This window comes from Seriola dumerili, unplaced genomic scaffold (genome assembly GCF_002260705.1).
Source record: "Seriola dumerili isolate Sdu_G_001 unplaced genomic scaffold, Sdu_1.0 BDQW01000191.1, whole genome shotgun sequence".
Classification (NCBI taxonomy): Eukaryota; Metazoa; Chordata; class Actinopteri; order Carangiformes; family Carangidae; genus Seriola; species Seriola dumerili.
Window position 1 is genome coordinate 3,692,850 of NW_019174446.1, and position 18,784 is coordinate 3,711,633.

At 40.9% G+C, this 18,784-nt stretch overlaps 1 protein-coding gene across 1 annotated transcript; it reads right to left on the reverse strand.

Annotated features, from left to right (window-relative positions):
* Positions 1 to 15,257: 15,257 nt before the first annotated feature.
* tpbg (trophoblast glycoprotein) lies at positions 15,258 to 17,418 on the reverse strand. Its single transcript, XM_022753487.1, has one exon. The coding sequence runs from the start codon at positions 16,964 to 16,966 to the stop codon at positions 15,827 to 15,829; it is 1,140 nt and encodes a 379-aa protein (XP_022609208.1). The 5' UTR covers positions 16,967 to 17,418; the 3' UTR covers positions 15,258 to 15,826.
* Positions 17,419 to 18,784: the final 1,366 nt, after the last annotated feature.

Here is an 18,784-nt window from a genome sequence, read left to right on the forward strand (position 1 = left end):
TAATTTGTTAATTTATGATTTATAAAGTGTTAACAACCAAATTAATAACGTAACTATAAACCATTTATAGATCCTTTCTAATGGTAGTCTTATTCTGACGTGGTACCCAAATTTTACAATGGGTGTTTTATATGTGTTATAAACTTATATCTTCCCATATCCAGAGGATGTATATATGTGATGATGATGTAGGTGACATATATGGCAACATCACTCTTGATATCGGGGCATATGTGTCATATATTACATTTCAGTATAGGTGTATCAAATTTAGTTGCAAGCCATTGAATTGGTGTAAAGATATTTCACTGAATATGTGAAATATCTGCTGGTGAAAAGTCATGAGAATTCATCCTGTGCAGACTATGAATGTTTCCTGGCAGTGGTCGAGATATTTCAGTCTGGACCAAAGTGGTAGATTGACAGACTGACACTGCCATCCACAGAGCCAGGCTGCTAGCGTAGCTAAAAACACAGTGACATGGGCGATTTTTTTCTCCACAAATGTAAAACCCAGTGGATAAAATTGGAGTGTCCGTCTTTCCAGCATTTCTAGAACACAAAAACACTGTGTCCAGGGAGGGAGAAGAGAAGCGGGCACAAAATTGCTCAGCACATTTCTCTTGTCCTCCCCCTCTCTTTCTCCAGGAGTTTCTGCTGATTGTAGCCTCAAGATAAAGAGCCCTTCTGTGTGTGTAGCAGACCTGACCTCTACAACCCCGCAGCAACACATCCTTCACATGATAAACCCAAGAAAAGTGGAAACCTGGAACCGAAGCGAATAATAGGCAGAGACATATTCCCACTGGCCAACAGGACAGTGTCCACGGTTTCTGTGTGCCTGCGTGCCAGTTTGTGTGTTACCCATTGCCTCTTGCCAAAGATAGGCCTTTTGTCTGTTCCAATATATTTTCATGAATCTATCTTTAGATGGGATTTATCGTGATGAGACTGAGTCCAGTTTTCTGAATGGTTCCAGGACTGTGCACATTATCAGTCTCTGTGGCATTAATGTTTTGAGGTGTGAGAGTCCCATTTGCTGGAGCTGCTCCCAAATTACAGTTCCCTCTGCATGCAGGTCTACTAGGCAGCTCTTTCTATTAGACAGAAGCCTTTATTCAGTGGAGGGGTTTATCGCTGAGACAGAACAAAGACCTTCGCTATCCCACAGAGGTGACAGGTGGAGGGGAGGACATTTTGACAAGTTGAGAGCATCAACTCATCAACTTTTTTTTGTGCCCAGGAAGTGTCTTCCTTTCTACTGCTCAGAGAATAAAAATTACTATAATATTTTTTTCTTTACATGCATTTCCTTATCTTATTTCAGTATTACTCACCTAAATTGTACTGGGGGTGATGGCAGAAGTCTCAATGATGGATATTAAAAACATCAGCGAATCAGACTGAAACTAATGAAATACTGTAACTAGAAAAATTCCCTGGGGTGATTGAGAATTCTTTTTCTCGTGACCCATTTCAAAGGCTTTATTCACGGTTAAATATGGACATTTCCAGCCATTACAGAAGAAAATGTCTTGATATGATACATAACATTCTAACTTTCCACTGAGCTATTTTTTGTTTCTTGTTTCACCTCCTTCCCGTAATCCCTCAATTATGGGAAAAAAGCTATTCCTGTCACATTGCGTTAGCAGGGCATGTCTGTGCATTTGTTTTCGTGCAATTTCAGGAAAAGTCTGGAAATAAAGCTGTGATATTCAGGTGTTAAAACTTTAAACGTTAAACCTACTCGTCTCAGCTTCCTCTCATGACGTTGAGCCCCATCCTCGTGATGCCTCCGGCTGCAGATCTGGCATTGTGTCGACTTTAATAGCTTCTGTAACAAAGTTAAGAAATGATTCAGTTCAATTTGCTAAAGGCTACTTGTGTTGTACTGTGCTGCACTGCACACTGCGCTGTACATGGAGAATGAATCATGGTCATGATTTGCAGTGTTTAATGTAACTTTTGCAGAGGAAAGACGGGTAGGGAAGAGACGGACAGTTTTTTTTTTTTCCTGCTTTAATTGCAGTGCGTGTTATTATCTGCAGGAGTTAGCGAGGACGTTTTCACCAGTGACGTCTTTATAAGTACCATACAATAGTTTTGACTGTCACTCTTTGAGGCGCCATACTGTGGCATTTGCATATTTATGTAAAATGATCATTTTAACACATTAACAGTGGGAGAAATGTGTTTCCCCACACACAAGGACTTATGTGGAGTAGAGACACACTTGACTCAGAAGACCAGGATTCATGTACAAACATGCAATATATTTCCTAATTTAATCTCGACCAAAACCCTGCTCAGTCTTAAAGAGGCACTCACCCGATTTTACATGTCACAGTCAATTTACTAGTTGTGCTGAGTATTATTCGGGCTGTGAAAACAGTTTTATAAAGTCATCAGGGTTGAGGTAATCTTAAATTACTTATGTCCCTTTTCATAAGGCACATAAGCTGTGCTACTGCCTGCTAAAGTGTCAGGCTACTGTCCCTCCCACATATTGGTAGAAGTGTCATGAACAAAGTGTAGTGATGAGAATAAAGGCGTGCAAGGTGATACATGTTGGAACAGTGTGTTTTGTTGGACAGTGGAAGCCTCTGAATATCACAGTGTTACATGGTTTGGGCTGACAGATTAAAGTCTGTTTTACAAACTGGCAGCGTGGAGTTTGAAAGATAAAGGCATTTAAACTAAGCGTAAGGAGTGACCTAACAGCATGTCTACATAGGAGATATAAAAGCGAAGCATCAGCAGCAGCTTCACTGCTCCTCCTGTGTTCACACAACATGCATTCAGACACAGTATTGAGTGTAGGACAGTGCTCAGAGCCCAATACAGAATCGCTGTGGTTACAGGTGTTAAATGGAAGAAATATGCTTCAGTTTACATTTACACACATAAAGCGCAAGTGAAACAGCTGGACTGATTAACACAAAAGTGTGTAGACAGGCCGCTTAACCCTAACCAAAGTTTTAGCTTTACTTGTCTAAAGGTAAGAGTTAAACTGACACTATATAAGAGGAAGACTATATTACTTTTCTATCTTTCAAAAGTTACAATGCTCAATTCAATACACTCAAGGGTTTTGCTGCAATAGCCTTTCTGGTCAGCTATGACCAATTGCTTATGATAGCAAACTTTAGATTTAGACATTGTTGTGTAACTGAGACAGCTGACTAAATGATTTTTCTCCACTTGTGCTACTTTTTCCAGTGTATTTTAAAATAAAAACCAGCCTGTTATTGCCTCTCAGATAGGCTGACTTTTAGTGGGCACAATTCACAAAACTGTCATATAATTTTTTTTCTTACCGGAAAAGTAAGTTTCACACAATTTGTGCCTTCAACATATAATCAGCGGTTTTAATTCCACAAAACATTTCAGAGGAGCGGGCTGAAATCAAGCGTTAAGTGTAGCTTTTGCCTGTGAGCCTTACAGCTCTCTGTTGTTTTCATACCACTAAATGATGCCTCTCAGCGCTGTCAGCGTCTCAAGCAGTGGATGTTATTACAGCAGCCTTTTTCCTCTGATCTTCCTCTGTCTCTGCTTGTTATCCAATAGCTTGAACAGCTCCATCATCACAGTACTGAGTCGCAGTAGAAGAGTGCTGCGGGCCCTGAACACTGAGCTTGTGTCACTGGCGTCATAGTGTGTCACAAGGTTGCGGTGCTTATAGGACACGGTATGTAGGCTGCTCCCGTTCAACGCAGCTCCTACTGAAGGAAGGGAGAATAAACTGGCCGGTAGGGGTGATGAGGTGATTACAGTGTGTGTGCATGCACAGCCGATCTGTTGTCATTAACATTTTACACTCCTCTTTGTAACATCAGTGTAGCACAGCATTATTGCCTGCGGCCCTGGCCTGCCTGCAACCCTGCCAACCTTGTTCAGGATCACTGCTGATGAGCGAGGGATGTTTGAAAACTCTGCTAATGGGCAGAGCGAGGAGAAAGCGTTTCATTTTTCTGCAGCAGCTGTCTGCTTGACTTTGTGCACCCTCTCACACATATATGCATACACACCTTTGTAGTTTCTCCCTCACTAATTAAAGTTGGAGCTTACCTGATGTCTGTGAAGGTAAATTAGCTGGCAATCTTCAGTAGCTCCCTTGATTATCAAAAAGTTTATTTATACAGCTTATTTCAAAACAAGCAAATAGTATTGAGATCATTATACATACAGTGCATGCGGAAAATATTCACATTTTTCAGTTTATTAAGTTGCAGTCTTATATTGAATTTAAACAATCCCTCATCAAGCAACACTCATTATTGCAAATTTATTGAAAAGGCAAAACTGAAATATCACATTGACATATTCAGACCTTGTGCTCAATGCCTCCCATTTCTCTTGATCATCTTTTAGGTGTTTAAGATTGCGAAGGTATTGGAAGTGAGCTGATATGAGCACAATTTAAAAATATGAATAATATTTTTAAATGTTTTAAATAGAAATTATCTGTACAAACATTAAAAAAATGTTTGAAAACTCCTTTCATAGTTCTTTTTCTTCTCGTATTAAGGCCTATCACTGTGATAAGCTAATGATAGGAACTTTTATTTTACTTCATATATGTGTTTGCTATATCAGTCTGATTGAGCCCTAAAGGTTAAATCTATGGCAAAAGTATTAAAATGGATAGCTGGTTAGCAAAAACATGTTTCCCCTGAATGTTCTATAGTTATCATTCAAATATTAAGTGCTGTGGGAACATTTTATTTGGTCTCCCTATTGTTATGGGGTCGGATGTGGTCTGCCAACATTTTTGAGATTTTCAAGAGAGCTATGAGTTGGAAAAGGTTGGGAACCGCTGATCTACACTTTGATTCTGAGTAATAATCTAAAGTCGCAACCCAGCCTATAGCTAGTCAGCCAGATAGGTAGCTAGCAATGTTCAGCCTTGTTCAGCTAAGGCTAAAAAACTTTGGAGGTTTAGATTGATGACTTATAATTATGGGAAGACAGTTTTGTGCCTCAAGAGTGTGAGAAAAGTACACTGTGTCTCAAAGAGACTGAGGTTAAACACACATTACAAACCAAGCATGGCATTACGGCACATTCACTGCATGCAAATGCATAGGCCACAGAACAAAAATGGGTTTTGAAACAGCCAAGAGATCTTTAACAGATAGGCTGCTGCGGGTTGTAGTGGGTACTTAGTGTGTAGAAGCAAACTGAAAGAGACCTGTCTGGGATAGAGAAGAAATGAAGATTCACACAGAGCTCGCCTCATTTCTTTAATCTGCATATTCTCCATCAAATCAAAGAGATATTTGTGGGGGCACAATCCCCCACGGAACTTTTTTCTGCTTGGGCTGATTGTGATTGACAAAGATTCATCTGAAATAAATTATTCTTCGACAAAGTGTCACCGAGGTCTGACAAAATATAGAAGTTGGAAAAAAGATAAAGGGAAGGAGAAAGTATCCGGGAAAATAGCACATTTTGTCTGAATTCATCCATTCTGAAGAATGCAGTGACTTCACCACATACCTTAGTGGTTACTGAATTGACACCTATTTTGGCTGCACCTCTCATGGACCTCTAAACCACAAGGTCAGTTGTCACATCAAGTTTTCTGTCCATGTTTATCCCCACATTGTTAAAGGGATTTGTGGGAGAGCATGATAGATTAATCCTTCCTGAGCTCAACGTTTGTATACTCCAGTGAATTGCAAGAATTTGGTTTTGGTTTGGTTACTAGGAGAAATTGTAATTTCAACTAAAAAGTATTGACAACAAACCAATAATAAAAGTCTTTACCTGGTGTTTAAAGGATGGAATATGTGAGCCTGTATGTAAAGAGAGCAGCACCTCACAAAAGCTAATTGAGTTTTTATCCTTCTCATCTCGGACTGGCTCATGTACAGAAGAGTAACCGGAGAGATCCTAATTGCCCAAAGCGTTGGCTTGTGGATGGTAATAGAGGTATCGTGAAGTACTATCTGATATCTACATATGAAGCTCATGTTACACAGCACTTTAAGAATATTGCATTTCATCTGTCGAGGGGCTGTCTGAGCCTGTATCTGAAGCCTATTTCATTATTCTCCAGCGCTGCTGCCAGACTGCTTTGCTGGCACGGAGACTCGTCTCATTTCATACAGAGAATAGAAAATGACAAGATGGAGCGCAAAGGGGCGGAACGATGTACTTGACAACTGGGGGCCGAGATTGTAACTGGAGAAATGTGAATGTAAGTATTTCCACATTCGCTGAGGCTCCCAGGAGAAAAGGCTCCATTTGAGGTCTTGGATATTATACACACATGGAAAACTAACATAGTATGGACCCCTGAAACTGACAAAATGCAGTAAAAAGAAATCATAAAAGTCCAAATTATAATGGAATACACCAATAAATGAAACTGTTCACTAAATGATTAAAATAAATGGTTTTTTGTTTGCCAAATCCAATGAAAAGATAAAACCACGGAGCTGAAAAATATAATTAGCAAGTAAAAAATAAAATAAATTAGATTTTAATTCAATAGATCAAATTTTACTTAATTTAACATTTTTTAGTATTAGATTAATTAAATCTTGATTTATTTTATCAACTAAACACAGGTAAAGAAAAAAAAACATTTTGCTTCTCTAACCAACTGTTTGGAGGGAAAGGAAAAGTTTCAAGTTTTGTATTTCTCTTCACACACCATTTAAAAATATAACAGAATACATTTTTTTTCTATACACTGTCCACACTACATTTTGTCAGATGGGCGCCCCATGACATGGGGTCATGTTGTTTCAGTGGTGCTCCTCCTGAAAGCGCCCTCGGACAGCATAATCCAGAATAAATATAACGTAACATCAGCTGTAACAGTCGTGAAGAGAGGAAGAAAAGGCATTTCTAGACTAAACATAGGCTACATGTAAAAGACCAGGGACATGCAGGTTATCCGACCTGGCTGCCTTGTGTAAAGATCATTGCACTTAACATGAATTTCCTACATCCTCTATAAGTGCGGCAGCCCGAGGAGTTGAACCAGCGCTTTAACCACTTTAACACTCGTACAAAGAGATTAATGACAGGAGCACAGCTTTCGTATTCTATATGGACCATGTTATGGCGCCTCTACAAGGCCTGGTGAGCATCCTTAATTTGGAGGGGAAAAAAAACTACATGTTTTTAAACGGGGGTTTTGACCTTCTAAAAGCATTGCAGGATGGCGTGATCAAGCTTCTCCTGGCTGTCGCTGCTCCCAGTGCCTTGCTGCGGTGTTGCTGAGGTCGTTACTCACCGTGACACCCTCCGCTGATCTACATCATATTACCAAGCGTTTAATATTGTTCCCTGCTGACTGCATGGCCCCGCAAAACAACCACCAAGAGGAGTAGCAGGCTGTACTAAATACATCATCAAGATTGTTAAAGAGCTTCCCTCAGCAAATCCCTCTCAGTGCTGCGCCTCGTCCGGAAAACTTTTTAATTTTTCTTTCCAACTTCGGTCTGACATTCTGGTTGATTAGTTATTGATCATCTTCTCTGAGGTACTTTGAGAAAATACACTATGCAATCAAAATCTTTAAGATTTTACCTCCTGAGGAGTAAAGTGCTCAGAACCCACTGTGATAAACAACAGTACTGGGCTACAGTATATCATACATTTTTTCCACTTCTGTTGTATTCAATTTTCTTACACTTCACACTACAAAATTGGAAAGAAAAGTGCACACAGAGAACAGAAAGCGACCGAGATGGTTTTTTTCGTACAGACCTGAGGGTACTGTATTTCTCTATGGCTCTCTAAATCAGTTTCATTTTTCTCTCCACCTCAGATTATATAAGAATCACTCGAGCTTTATAAGATGGCAAAAATCTGTCACTAAGCTCTCACCCTTTATTTTGGACATGAGAGGGAAAAGCTCACACTTGCTTTTGATGATGGCTGCCTCTTAAACCCTTGAAAGTGGAGAAATAATGTACTTACAAATACACACACCTCAAGAGATGCTTGGATTAGAGTTAGTGTTGCTGAGGAGGGCTGCATTTACCAAAAGAAAAAATACTACATTCCCATTCATTACTTTCTTTAATAATTGGGATAACTTTTATTTTAGCACATTAGCCCCTGTAGTCCTTAAAGGAGGCACGATTAAAAGACTATCATAAACAGTAACATTAGACAGACTGGTTGACTTTTAGGGGAATAATCTTCTCGTCTAACTCTCAAATCCTGAGAGTTAGACGAGAAGATTATTACCACTTATCTGTCTCTAAATATTATCACCACTTGTCTCTAAAAATAAAGCTTGGCTCAGCGTAAAGGCTGGAAACAGGGGAAACAGCTAGAAAGGCTAAAGCTCATTAATTACACATTCTCTTTATAGTTCACAGAAAAACTGAAGTGTAAAAATTACAAGTTGCAGTTTTATTAGGTTGTTATGTGCTGGACTATTTCTTAGCTGGATGAAATGTCTTCCTTGAGTCCTGTCATCAGTGGTCAACCAGTGGAGTGGTGCCGATCTAACTATCGAACTATCAAACTATTCCCTTAAGAATTCAACCAAATCAGTCAAAGTCACTTTCAGGAAAGATCAAATTCAAATTGTTGGGAAAACAGTTTCACCATAAGGACCATTTAGTAGCTGCTAAGGGGCTTTTGATCAAATCAGCAGATGGAGTTTGCCACATTTTTGTGGAAGTGTAGATGTTCAAATTTCCATTTTTTTACGAAGCGCTTCAAGGACGTCTCATCCATTCTGCCTCACAAGCCGATCGTGTGATGAGATCGGAAGCACCAGAATGTAGTAAAGAAAGTGAGAATGATTTTCTTAGGTCACAGGTCGAGAATGAACTTTGATCCCATGCTCGTAAACCATGAATGAAAAACTGCGCTCAGAAAAAAACATGAACAGTTACAGTTCATTGAGGACAAGGGAAACTCCATGTGCTCATGAAGATCATGTGATGTGACTGAAAGCTCCAAATCACTGATTAAGTGCCATCTCGTAGTGAGATTGTTTTCTGACCTGATATTTGGGGCCTCAAATCAAATGATATAAAATATTTGGAATCTTTCACAATGACCCAAAAAAGAGAAATTATCCAATATGAAACCAGAAAAATCAGTGCACATGACCTATCCTTTTATCTCATTTTATTTAACAGATCTTAGTTAAGACATTAGAGGAATAAATGAATATAACAGTGGCAGTGTATTTAATTTGTAAATGCACTGTGTTGAACATCAGAATACAAAAGAGCTCAAAAATAACATGAATTTTTTGTATCTGTGATCGTGTAGGTAGGATAAACGCTGCCCCTTCCCTCACACTCATATATTTACATTTCTTTACACAACTACTGTATATTAATAACACACCCACTACTTGTCATGAGATTGTTATGCTGCTGACTGAAGGACTGCACACATCCAGGCTTCACGGTTTGAGTATTAGAGTGATTAAAGGTAAGTAATCTGTGTTCAAGCAGTGTACATAGAGCCAGAATGGCAACTGTGTGACCCGTTCACTCAGAGCTGTGTGGATTTAATCATGACCCGGTGTAAACACACAGATACCAGAAGGGTAACATGTTTCCATGAGCTCAGGGTTGAAGGGTGTTATCTGGTCCAGATCAGGTTTCGAGAGTACTGAGTCCAAACAGAGAGAAGCAGTTAATCTAATGACTTAACAGTTTCCCTTTCTCCTCTACACAAACACTGCATGTCATATTGCAATTGATATGCACACTCTTGATCCAGCATTCGTCTGTTAGGATAGCGCTGGTAAAGCTGGGTGCAATTTCATACCTGTACATCATGTTGCTACATGTAACCAAGGATAATAAAGGTTTAAGACCACCAATCTCCTCAGCGCTGTCATGACATCACCTCATTTAAGAAACAAACTGGTGTAAAAGCACTTGAGCGTCTCACTTTCTGTTTAAGAGCGCACATAAGAGATAAACTTGATGGCTGATCCCAGCATCAGATGTACGTGTCCATGTTTTAAAATGCAGTGGAAAGGCTTTCTTTGTCCCTCGCGTTCCGCACATTACAAGAAGCAGGCTGGGTTTCAAGTATGACTTCACAGAAAATGTATTGAAGGAAAACACCAGCTCCTTTTGAGACCCTCTTATTGATCAGCTATGATATTGACTGCTTCGAAATCAACACAAAAATCATCCATGTGCGCCTGACAGATTGTTAGTTACAGAGCTCAGAGGTAACACTTCAGCATCTAGTGAAGACTGACTTTTAGGTCATGAAAGGTTGTGGGGGATTCATCACACAGTCTGACCTCTAGAAACACTGTAAACTTAACAGCTGTGATGTAACTAGGGTTATTTTTGGTGTGATCGGAAAAAACAGTATTTATCAGAGCTCAGTGATTTTTACAGATCAGATGATATATGCTATTTTGCATTATGATTTTGTGCAAGACTTGATTATACAGCTTTGGAGCTGCAATAAATTCTCATTCCCTCACTATGAGATGCTAAAGGCCTGTTAGCATGTACCAGAGCATGTGATCTACCAGCGGTGCGAGAAAATTTTGTGTTTAATATCAAGAAATGTCAAGTGTTGTAAATTTTTTTTTAGAGAGAAATCTTATGCAAATGGTAAATGACATCTTTTTGAAATTATTAAATCTATTCTCTAAAGTCTTCCAAGAGGAAAGGTCACCCAGGAAAGGTCAGTATATTGTTAACATTTTACATCCTCAACTACCGTGCACTTACTCAACATTCTGTAAAAAACAAACTAGCAACCTCATCTGACCCTCAGTGCCGGCAAAGGTCATTCTCAGTATGTATTTTGACATTTTACATGTATCACGTCGACTTCCTATTTTCTTTTCTTTCTTTCTTTCTTTTTTTTTTGTTGTTGCTTTGTACGTGTTCAGCAAGTAAAAACCACCAGATATCTTAGCCTGAGCTGCATTCACCTCCTCGCCCCCCCACCCCCCCCATCGCTACATTTCCCCCAGTATTTGTCCCTCAAGCACATGTGGCAGATGCTGCATGACCGAGCTCGCTCAGAGAGGCCGCAGTGCTGTCAGCTCAGATCCGTCTTCGTTTAGGAGGGCGCTTGTTCATTAAGTCCAACATGGCTCAACAGGAGGCAGGCTTCCACAACACGCTCATGTACACCGTCATAAATCCACATTAGAGAGGACGAGGCATCTCATGTGGGGGGGAGGTTGTTGTTGTTGTCGTTGCTGTTGTTTTTGTGGTGGTTGAGGCGGTGATAACAGATAGTCCAGGCCATCAATACCCGACACACAGATAAAGAGCTGCCAAGCAGCAATTGTGGCATACCAGGTAGATGAAATGAATGTCTTGCTTTGTTAAAAATCTTTTTCTTTTATTTAAGTCTACAAAGCCGACCCCATATGACTGCCATTTACATAGCCTGATTTTTTTTTTTTTTTTTTTTTTTTTTTTTTTTTTCTAAGGGAAAGGTCAGTGGCTGGGGCAACTTGCCAGGTGTTTGTGGAGCAGCAGAGCAGTGCAGTGCGGTGAATGTAATTACGGCACTCTGGCAATCTGATAACTTGCCAGTCTGTCTCTCAACACTAGGAAAGTGCACTAGCATATTAAATGTGGCTCAACAAACACGGTTGTGAGCAGGGAACAGTGTCTGTATGTGTGTGCAGTATAATAGGGCGCAGGTTTTTGAAGGCCGGCTTGTTTTTTTGACTGTAGACGTGCCATTATTTCAGTTTGAAAACTTGTAAATTTGCTCCATTTCATCCGAAAGAATTTCAAATATTCCGTTTTGTTTGGAAGGGTAGGATCACTAAATTTCACAATTAAAGGAAAAATTCAAGTTATTCAAGTCTTCATTAATATAATACTCACAAATGAATACCTACATTGAAAGAATTACTGATTGCTGCAATCTCTCCTCCCGTCACTGGCTGTTGAGCAATGCATTCAGCAGCGTGACGCCAAAGGAAGAGACCACACTCCTTGTTCTGTGCAGAAATTCAAGCCAGTAGTTTAGCTTCTCCCTGTGATTGATTGCTTCATATTTGTAGTTGTGCATGTCTACAGATAGCTAGCTACTCATATTTTAACCATACTCATCTATTTGATATCCATGCATGAAGCTCATTGGTTATGGAACAACAGCAAGGGACAGGGCTTTTGTTTCTTGAATGTATCCTGAGGGCGGCACTTCTCCCCAGGGTGGTACACCCCTTGTCTGGAAGGAGGTGCAGCCTTAAAGGCTGAAGTCAGGGAACAAAACTCTCCCAAGTGCGATTAAAGCCATAGCTTACATGAGAGATCGTAACATGATTGTCTGCAGCTTTGCGAGATGGACAGTGTTGTGTCTGGCTGGGGCTGAGATGAGGATGAGGCTTCAGCAGCCAGGATCTTCAAAGTTACAGTTTTTTTTTAGTGCTGGATTACCTCTTTGTGTTTTTCAAGCCAAGGGACAGTGACAGAAGGATGATATTTTATACTATTAAGACTGAAATTTGAGAACATAATCACCTGATTTGTCTCAGTCTCACACTGCACAATCCTCGTATTAAATTTGGCATGGACAGGAAAAAGGGAATCATTTCATGGCGTTTATGTACGAGAGGAATTATTTTAGTGATCAGCAACTCCTCCAGTGTTTATATGTGACTAGAAAAACCTGAACCTATCCTTTAAACCAAACTAAAAAAGCTAAGTCATGCATATTATGTAAAATCAAATCATAAAATCACCAATTCAACAGTAGGGCATTATCAATCAGTTATACAGTAAAAAAAAGATGAGCCTCAGTATTTCACATCTGTCCTCCTAGAGCTGAACGACACTCGACAACATCTGCTTTAACAGAGGATCAAAATCAACCCCACATTTCTACACGGGTTACAAAAAGGTTTTTTTCTTTGACTAGGTGAGAGACCGTTCAGACTGGAGGCAACAAAAGGGTACTCCTGGAATAAAAACAATGTTTCTGTCAGTAGCAGTCGGGCCCCAGAAGGTCAGATAAAACAACAAAGTGGAAGAGACAAAACATTGTTGATATCTGAATCCCAGAGCTCCCAGTATCTGAAGCACGGCCTCTGTTTACTAGTAACAAGAACAAATATCAGCCCTGCTCCTGTCTGGAAATGAGCTTTAGGCAACGGCTCGAACAGACAACTGAGAGAGTCCAGGGAGCTGCCAGACACACAGCGCTGCCTCTCTGGACCTCAGCTGACACCATAAGTCAATGACCGGCTATTTAGACGTCGAAGCTGTTTGGAGACTAGTGTTAACAAGCACAAAGCGGTCACTGAGTGAGCCAGAAAAGGTGTTGTTGTGCTTCAAGAACAGAGAGCACTGCCCGCGCTCATCTGTTTTATTCTTCTTCCCCTTCAACCATTCACTCTCTCACTTGGTTTTTTTTTCTCCCCCCACTGTAATTACACTTGCTCTGCCAAGCGTAGCTTGAGGCGTGGCTGGGCAAAATCACTCGTTAATATGAATCTGCAGAGTGTGTGAGGAGGAGGACTATTCACTGACAGTCTCTGTGGAAACATTAGGTTGTAAGCAGCCTGCACCTGTATGTCCCTCCTGGGACAAAGAGGTAAGGAAGCCTCACTTTGGGAAATCTTTTTGTGTGTGTGTGTGTGTGTGTGTGTGTGTGTGTGTGTGTGTGTGTGTGTGAGACCACTTTCAGAATGATCTTGCAGCAATCACAAATCCATTGTGAGGAAACAAGCGCTTGTAACTAACAGCCTTCTGGTTTGGGATTATTTAACCATCCGAAAGTTGCCTGCAAAATCACAGTTGCACAAGGGCGTCAGAGGGCAGGAAATGTAGGTGTGATCATCAGAATAAAAGCACGAGCAACACACCCTAAAGCCAGTGAGAATGTAAAACCCTTTAAACGTGCAGCATATTAGAAACAACTCCACACACTGTCTTATTTCTGAGATTGGCAATGCTGTTTTTGAACAAATGCTTCCCAGACAAAGGGATCTTCAGGTGGGAAGTGTGAAACTGAAGGTGTGACGACACGTCCTCAGCCCACAGAGGCGGCTGAGCGGCTGCTGTGTTTGTCAGGAGACATACAGAGCATTAGCACCAGCCAGAGCACCAGACCAGACCGACAGTGTTACACATCGTTTCCCTTTCTGATGCCAAACGAGCGTAATCGCACACAGGTTCATGGCAGCGGCTGATGACAAAAATAAATTTCATACTGAAAGACATGTCGGGTATGAAGACAAGTCGAGATACAAGATACAGGCCTGGCAAAAACTGTGTGTTTGTGTGTGTGTGGGGGGGGGGACTGTGCATGAGCCGTGCTGCTGTACTGCAAATTACATGTAGCTGCAGGCTATGTGGGGCCAGTTGTTAGGGATGTGTTTGTGTGTGTGTGAGAGTGAGAGATGGAGGGAGAGGGAAATTATTATCTCTAGGTGTTCTTCAACAGGCCAAGGAAGGTGAGTCACTCCTGTGTGCAGACTTCATTAATTTAGACTGATAGACAGCAACATGCATGGTATACTCTTCAAAGGAGCACCACTCATTAATTATTAATCCATACCATACTGGATAGCATGAAAAATAGCAAGTGACAGTTGGGAATAAAGACTAATAGAAGACACTTTTTTCTAAAGTTCCCCTAAAACAGGGTTGTATGAAAGGCAAAGCCACTTGAGCTCATTTCCATAATACCTCTGTCTGCCCCGTGAGAATCATGGGGTTCAGTTTGCCTTCATTTGCATGTGCCACGAAAAAGCATATACCATTTTTTTGCAGCTGGGGTGCACTGAAACACTTACAAGATTTGATGGAGTCTATTGGTGGATATCAAACCTGCCAACTGGCTGCAGCTCAGAGACATTATTTTGGGGAATTTCCTGTGGAGCCATGGATTTTTATCAGATTCACAGCAGGAAGCAAATTGGACGAGAGATAACAGTTGGCAATTCTCATCACCTACAGACCTACAGATAGACACTCATTTAAATTCAGAAACTGTCCTCTATTCAAATTCTCAATCTGACTTTTTTTTTCTACTGCAGCAACTCACTAAAATAGCACTCACACTGTTGTAGAGGAGATAGTATAAATGTCTGCAACATGGCAAAAGTGCAGACGTTTCACACATTGTTGAACTTGTTGACAAGTGGAGTAAGATTTAGTGTGTGAGGCACAGCCTCAGGAACGAGTGTATGCATGTGTGTGTGTGCGCGTGTCTGTGTGGCCCTGAACTCCTCCATCAAAGCCTTTGAATCACATTCCTCCGTTTTAAGATTAAAGGCCGTTAGTCGAGAGGGATACCATCAATCCAGAGGCATTTTATTTAGATGAATATCTTCACAGAAAAAAAAAGAGCAATCACATCCACCTACTAAATCCAAAAACTATGCAATCTGCACTATAATCATTCAAAAAAAGGCATACTGTATATCACAAATTCACATATTAAAAGAACAAACTTATAAACAAGCAGTATAGCATTTCTCTGCAGCAGAGGCATAATGAGAGGGATGCAATGACCAGCAGTATGTTTTTGCCAGGTATTCTTTCACTTTAAAGTCAATGTACTCCGTCCGTTTATCCTCTAGGAAGAGTAAAAATAGAACATATCACTCTTTGCAACTCTCCAAAAAAAAAACCCTTTTCCCATGATTCATTGTCCATGCAATGTAACACCTGGCAGCTGACATCACAGCTGCCAGGGAGTTGTACAGGACATGCGGCAGTGGTTGAATGGAGGTTGTGAGACAAGGAGTCACGACATGTGATGTAAAATCTGAATAGCATCTTGGGGGGAAAAGGGGAAGGGGAGGAAGACTTTCATGCAAATCTTAATAGTTGAAGTCATTTCATATCTCACTGTGGGGTCCCAGACAGTGTCCCATCCTGGATCACACATCCGAATTAATGCTCAGATTGGCCAGTCTTGGGTCAGAGTTTATCTCATATCTGTAATGGTACCCCTCCATGTGGTCCCTACAAGCGTCTCGGATGTTGTACATCCAGCGCTTGATGCCTTTTCTGTTCAGGTAGAGCACCAGCAGGAATATGACGCCAATCAGTGCCAGCACCAGCCCCAAGAAAACATAAGATGTCTCCAGCACGCCCTCCATGTCGCCCACGCATTTCAGCTGTGATGACTCCACCTGCAGGAGTGGCTGGCGTCTCAGGGCCTCAGGATCAGCGCAGGTCAGGTTCTGCATGTCAATGACCTGAGTGGAGTTTTTGAGCCACAGCAACATCTCCTCCACGAAACAATCGCAGCGCCAGGGGTTCCCCGCCAGCCAGATGTGGAGACTAGGCTTGAGGCTGAACTCTGCCAGGGTGGTGGTCGGCATATACCTCAGGCTGTTGTCCCTCAGGTCAAGGTCACGCAGCGGGGGCACCTTCAGCGTCCCGTTCTGGATGGAGATGATGGAGCTGTTCTGCAGGCTGAGGTTGATCAGGTTGAAGAGGCTCGTGAATATGTCGTCTGGGAGAATCACCAGATCGTTGTTGGACAGGTCCAAGACTTTCAGCATTGAGAGGTTTCCATGCTGTAGGACACTTAGGATCACATCCATGGAGGAATGACTGTGAAAAGACCTACTGAGGTTCAAGACCTGCAGCTTATTATCATCAGGGATAGCTCTTTCACTGAAAGTCTCGATTTTGTTGTTGCTCAAGTCCAGCCGCACAAGGTTTGGCATGTTGTCAAATACCATTGCACCTACAGACTCCATCTCATTCCCACTGAGATAGAGATCTGTTAATAATTTTAGGCCGGTTGGGAAAGAGTCCACACTAATACGGGAAATGTTGTTTCCTGTGACAAACAGAATTTTGGTATTGTTCGGTAAAGAATGCGGAATCTCGTCCAAGTCCTGGTTTTGGCATTTTACAGTTTGTGAGGAGCACAAGCATCTGTCCGGACAGCCGTGACAGGACAGTGCGACCGCGAGGAGGAAAAGTAAGTGCATCATACCGGACTTCTGTGTTCTCCCACGGATTTCTCCACGGTTACATCCGCACAACGTGCTCAACAGGCGCATCTTGGAATATGTAAATCTGTCTGCGGAATCCGTGTGTAAAGACTGATTTATAACAATCCAGCTCAGTCACCGCTTTGTTCTTCCGCGGAGAAAAGTTTTTTCAACTGTCTCCCCCCTCTATCCTCTCGAAAACTGCTCCCAGTTCCAGCTCAAGACTCCGTATGACTACCCCCACACCATTCTTGTTTCAGGGTGAGTCTACATTTCCATGAGGATAAAGGTGATGTGGACGAAGCTCGCAAACTTTCTAGGATATCCCACTGGTTTGTTTTTCAAACCTCAGATTTTCATGAATATAAGAAGCTACGCGGTATTTGTCCTGTCCGGACAAATCAATCAAGTCCGATGCGGAACCTGAACTTACTTGCTCCTGGTTCCGAGCCAGACAATGCGCCCTGTCTCCCAAAGATGCCGTGTGTTACCTACGCACTTCCAGCTTGCCGCTCTCCAGGTCTTTGGGAGTCTAGAGGGAAAGACTAAACAGCAGCACAGTGCAGACCAATGGAAGGAGGGAGCATACCATTATTCAGCAAAATGGGGGTGAGCAGAAAACTCACACAAGTTTCATATAGACTAATTTAAATTTTCTACAAATGCTGACACGTGCTTTTTAAAAAGAATATTAATCCTAATTTGATTGTGAAACATTTAAAAGAGAAAATCGCGACTAGGTTTCTTAAAATGACCTGTAGCATACAAGTGCACAGTGACTTGGGGTCCAGGGACCTCTGTGGGTCCCGGGGGAAACTCCAGTGACGTTCCCAGCAAACTAAGGAACGGTTCACCTTCACTGTGAGGTTGCAGCCCAGATTACACTATGTAGAAACACAGCCTACATATCTGATCATCATTTTACTAAATCATAATCAATGGAATAGGATATCTGCTTGGTAGTGAAATGACTCCACATCTCGGGAAATTCAAAAAGTTATTCCTGTGGGTAAAGCATTTTAATCTATAGGCCTTTTGTAAAATTTGGTATTCAGTCCAGTTCAACTCAAAACCCATTTGATAAATTCTATAAGTGGAAAACACATATCCTAAAGAAATTGAGAAGGCAAAAGGAAACTGGTAAAGGAAACACATTAATCATATGATCCACTGATAGTGTAACTTTACTGGAACCATTATTTACTATTTGTGTAGAAAAGCTACCGTCCCTTTCAGGATCCTTGGGGAGTATATAATCTCTAAACAATAATGAAGGCAGGGAAAAAAATCGACTCATATCTCAACACAATACTAACAATATAGACAATAAACTCAAAATAATAGCAAAGAAAATATGACTAGTGATAATTTGGCTGAAGTTGCCTGGCTCATATTTATATAAAAAAAAAAAAGACAAGAATTTTAAACAAATCTCTCAAAAGTTCATACGGTCATTATACTTTTATACAAACATTCATTTGACATACAAAATGTTTAGGAGATGAGCTTTTCTCCAAGAAGATATTTCATAAACACTGATCATATTCTGCATAAATATACTTTTTCATATGATCTTGAAAATGTGTGGTTGAATGTCATTAATGGTGTGTCCCTCAAACTCGGGTCCATTGACCTCAAAGGTTCAAAGGAAAAGGGTTAAGGAGGGTCCTGAGCAACAATATGAATGATTCATTTCATGTACTTTATCCACAAGTAATAACACCAATATGAAAATATAAATATAAATATTTTTGAACACATTCTGTTCTCTGTTATCTCACTTTACCAAATCTTCTCAGGTTTTGGTCCATGGGATGGGACAAAGCTTTATTTAATCCTTGGTTTAATCAAAATTATCCTATTGGTGCAAATGGAAGTTTAGGAGAT

Bases quoted from the DNA above. Each gene is read 5' to 3' on its own strand.
- tpbg (XM_022753487.1), bottom strand. From the start codon at position 16,966: ATGCGCCTGTTGAGCACGTTGTGCGGATGTAACCGTGGAGAAATCCGT.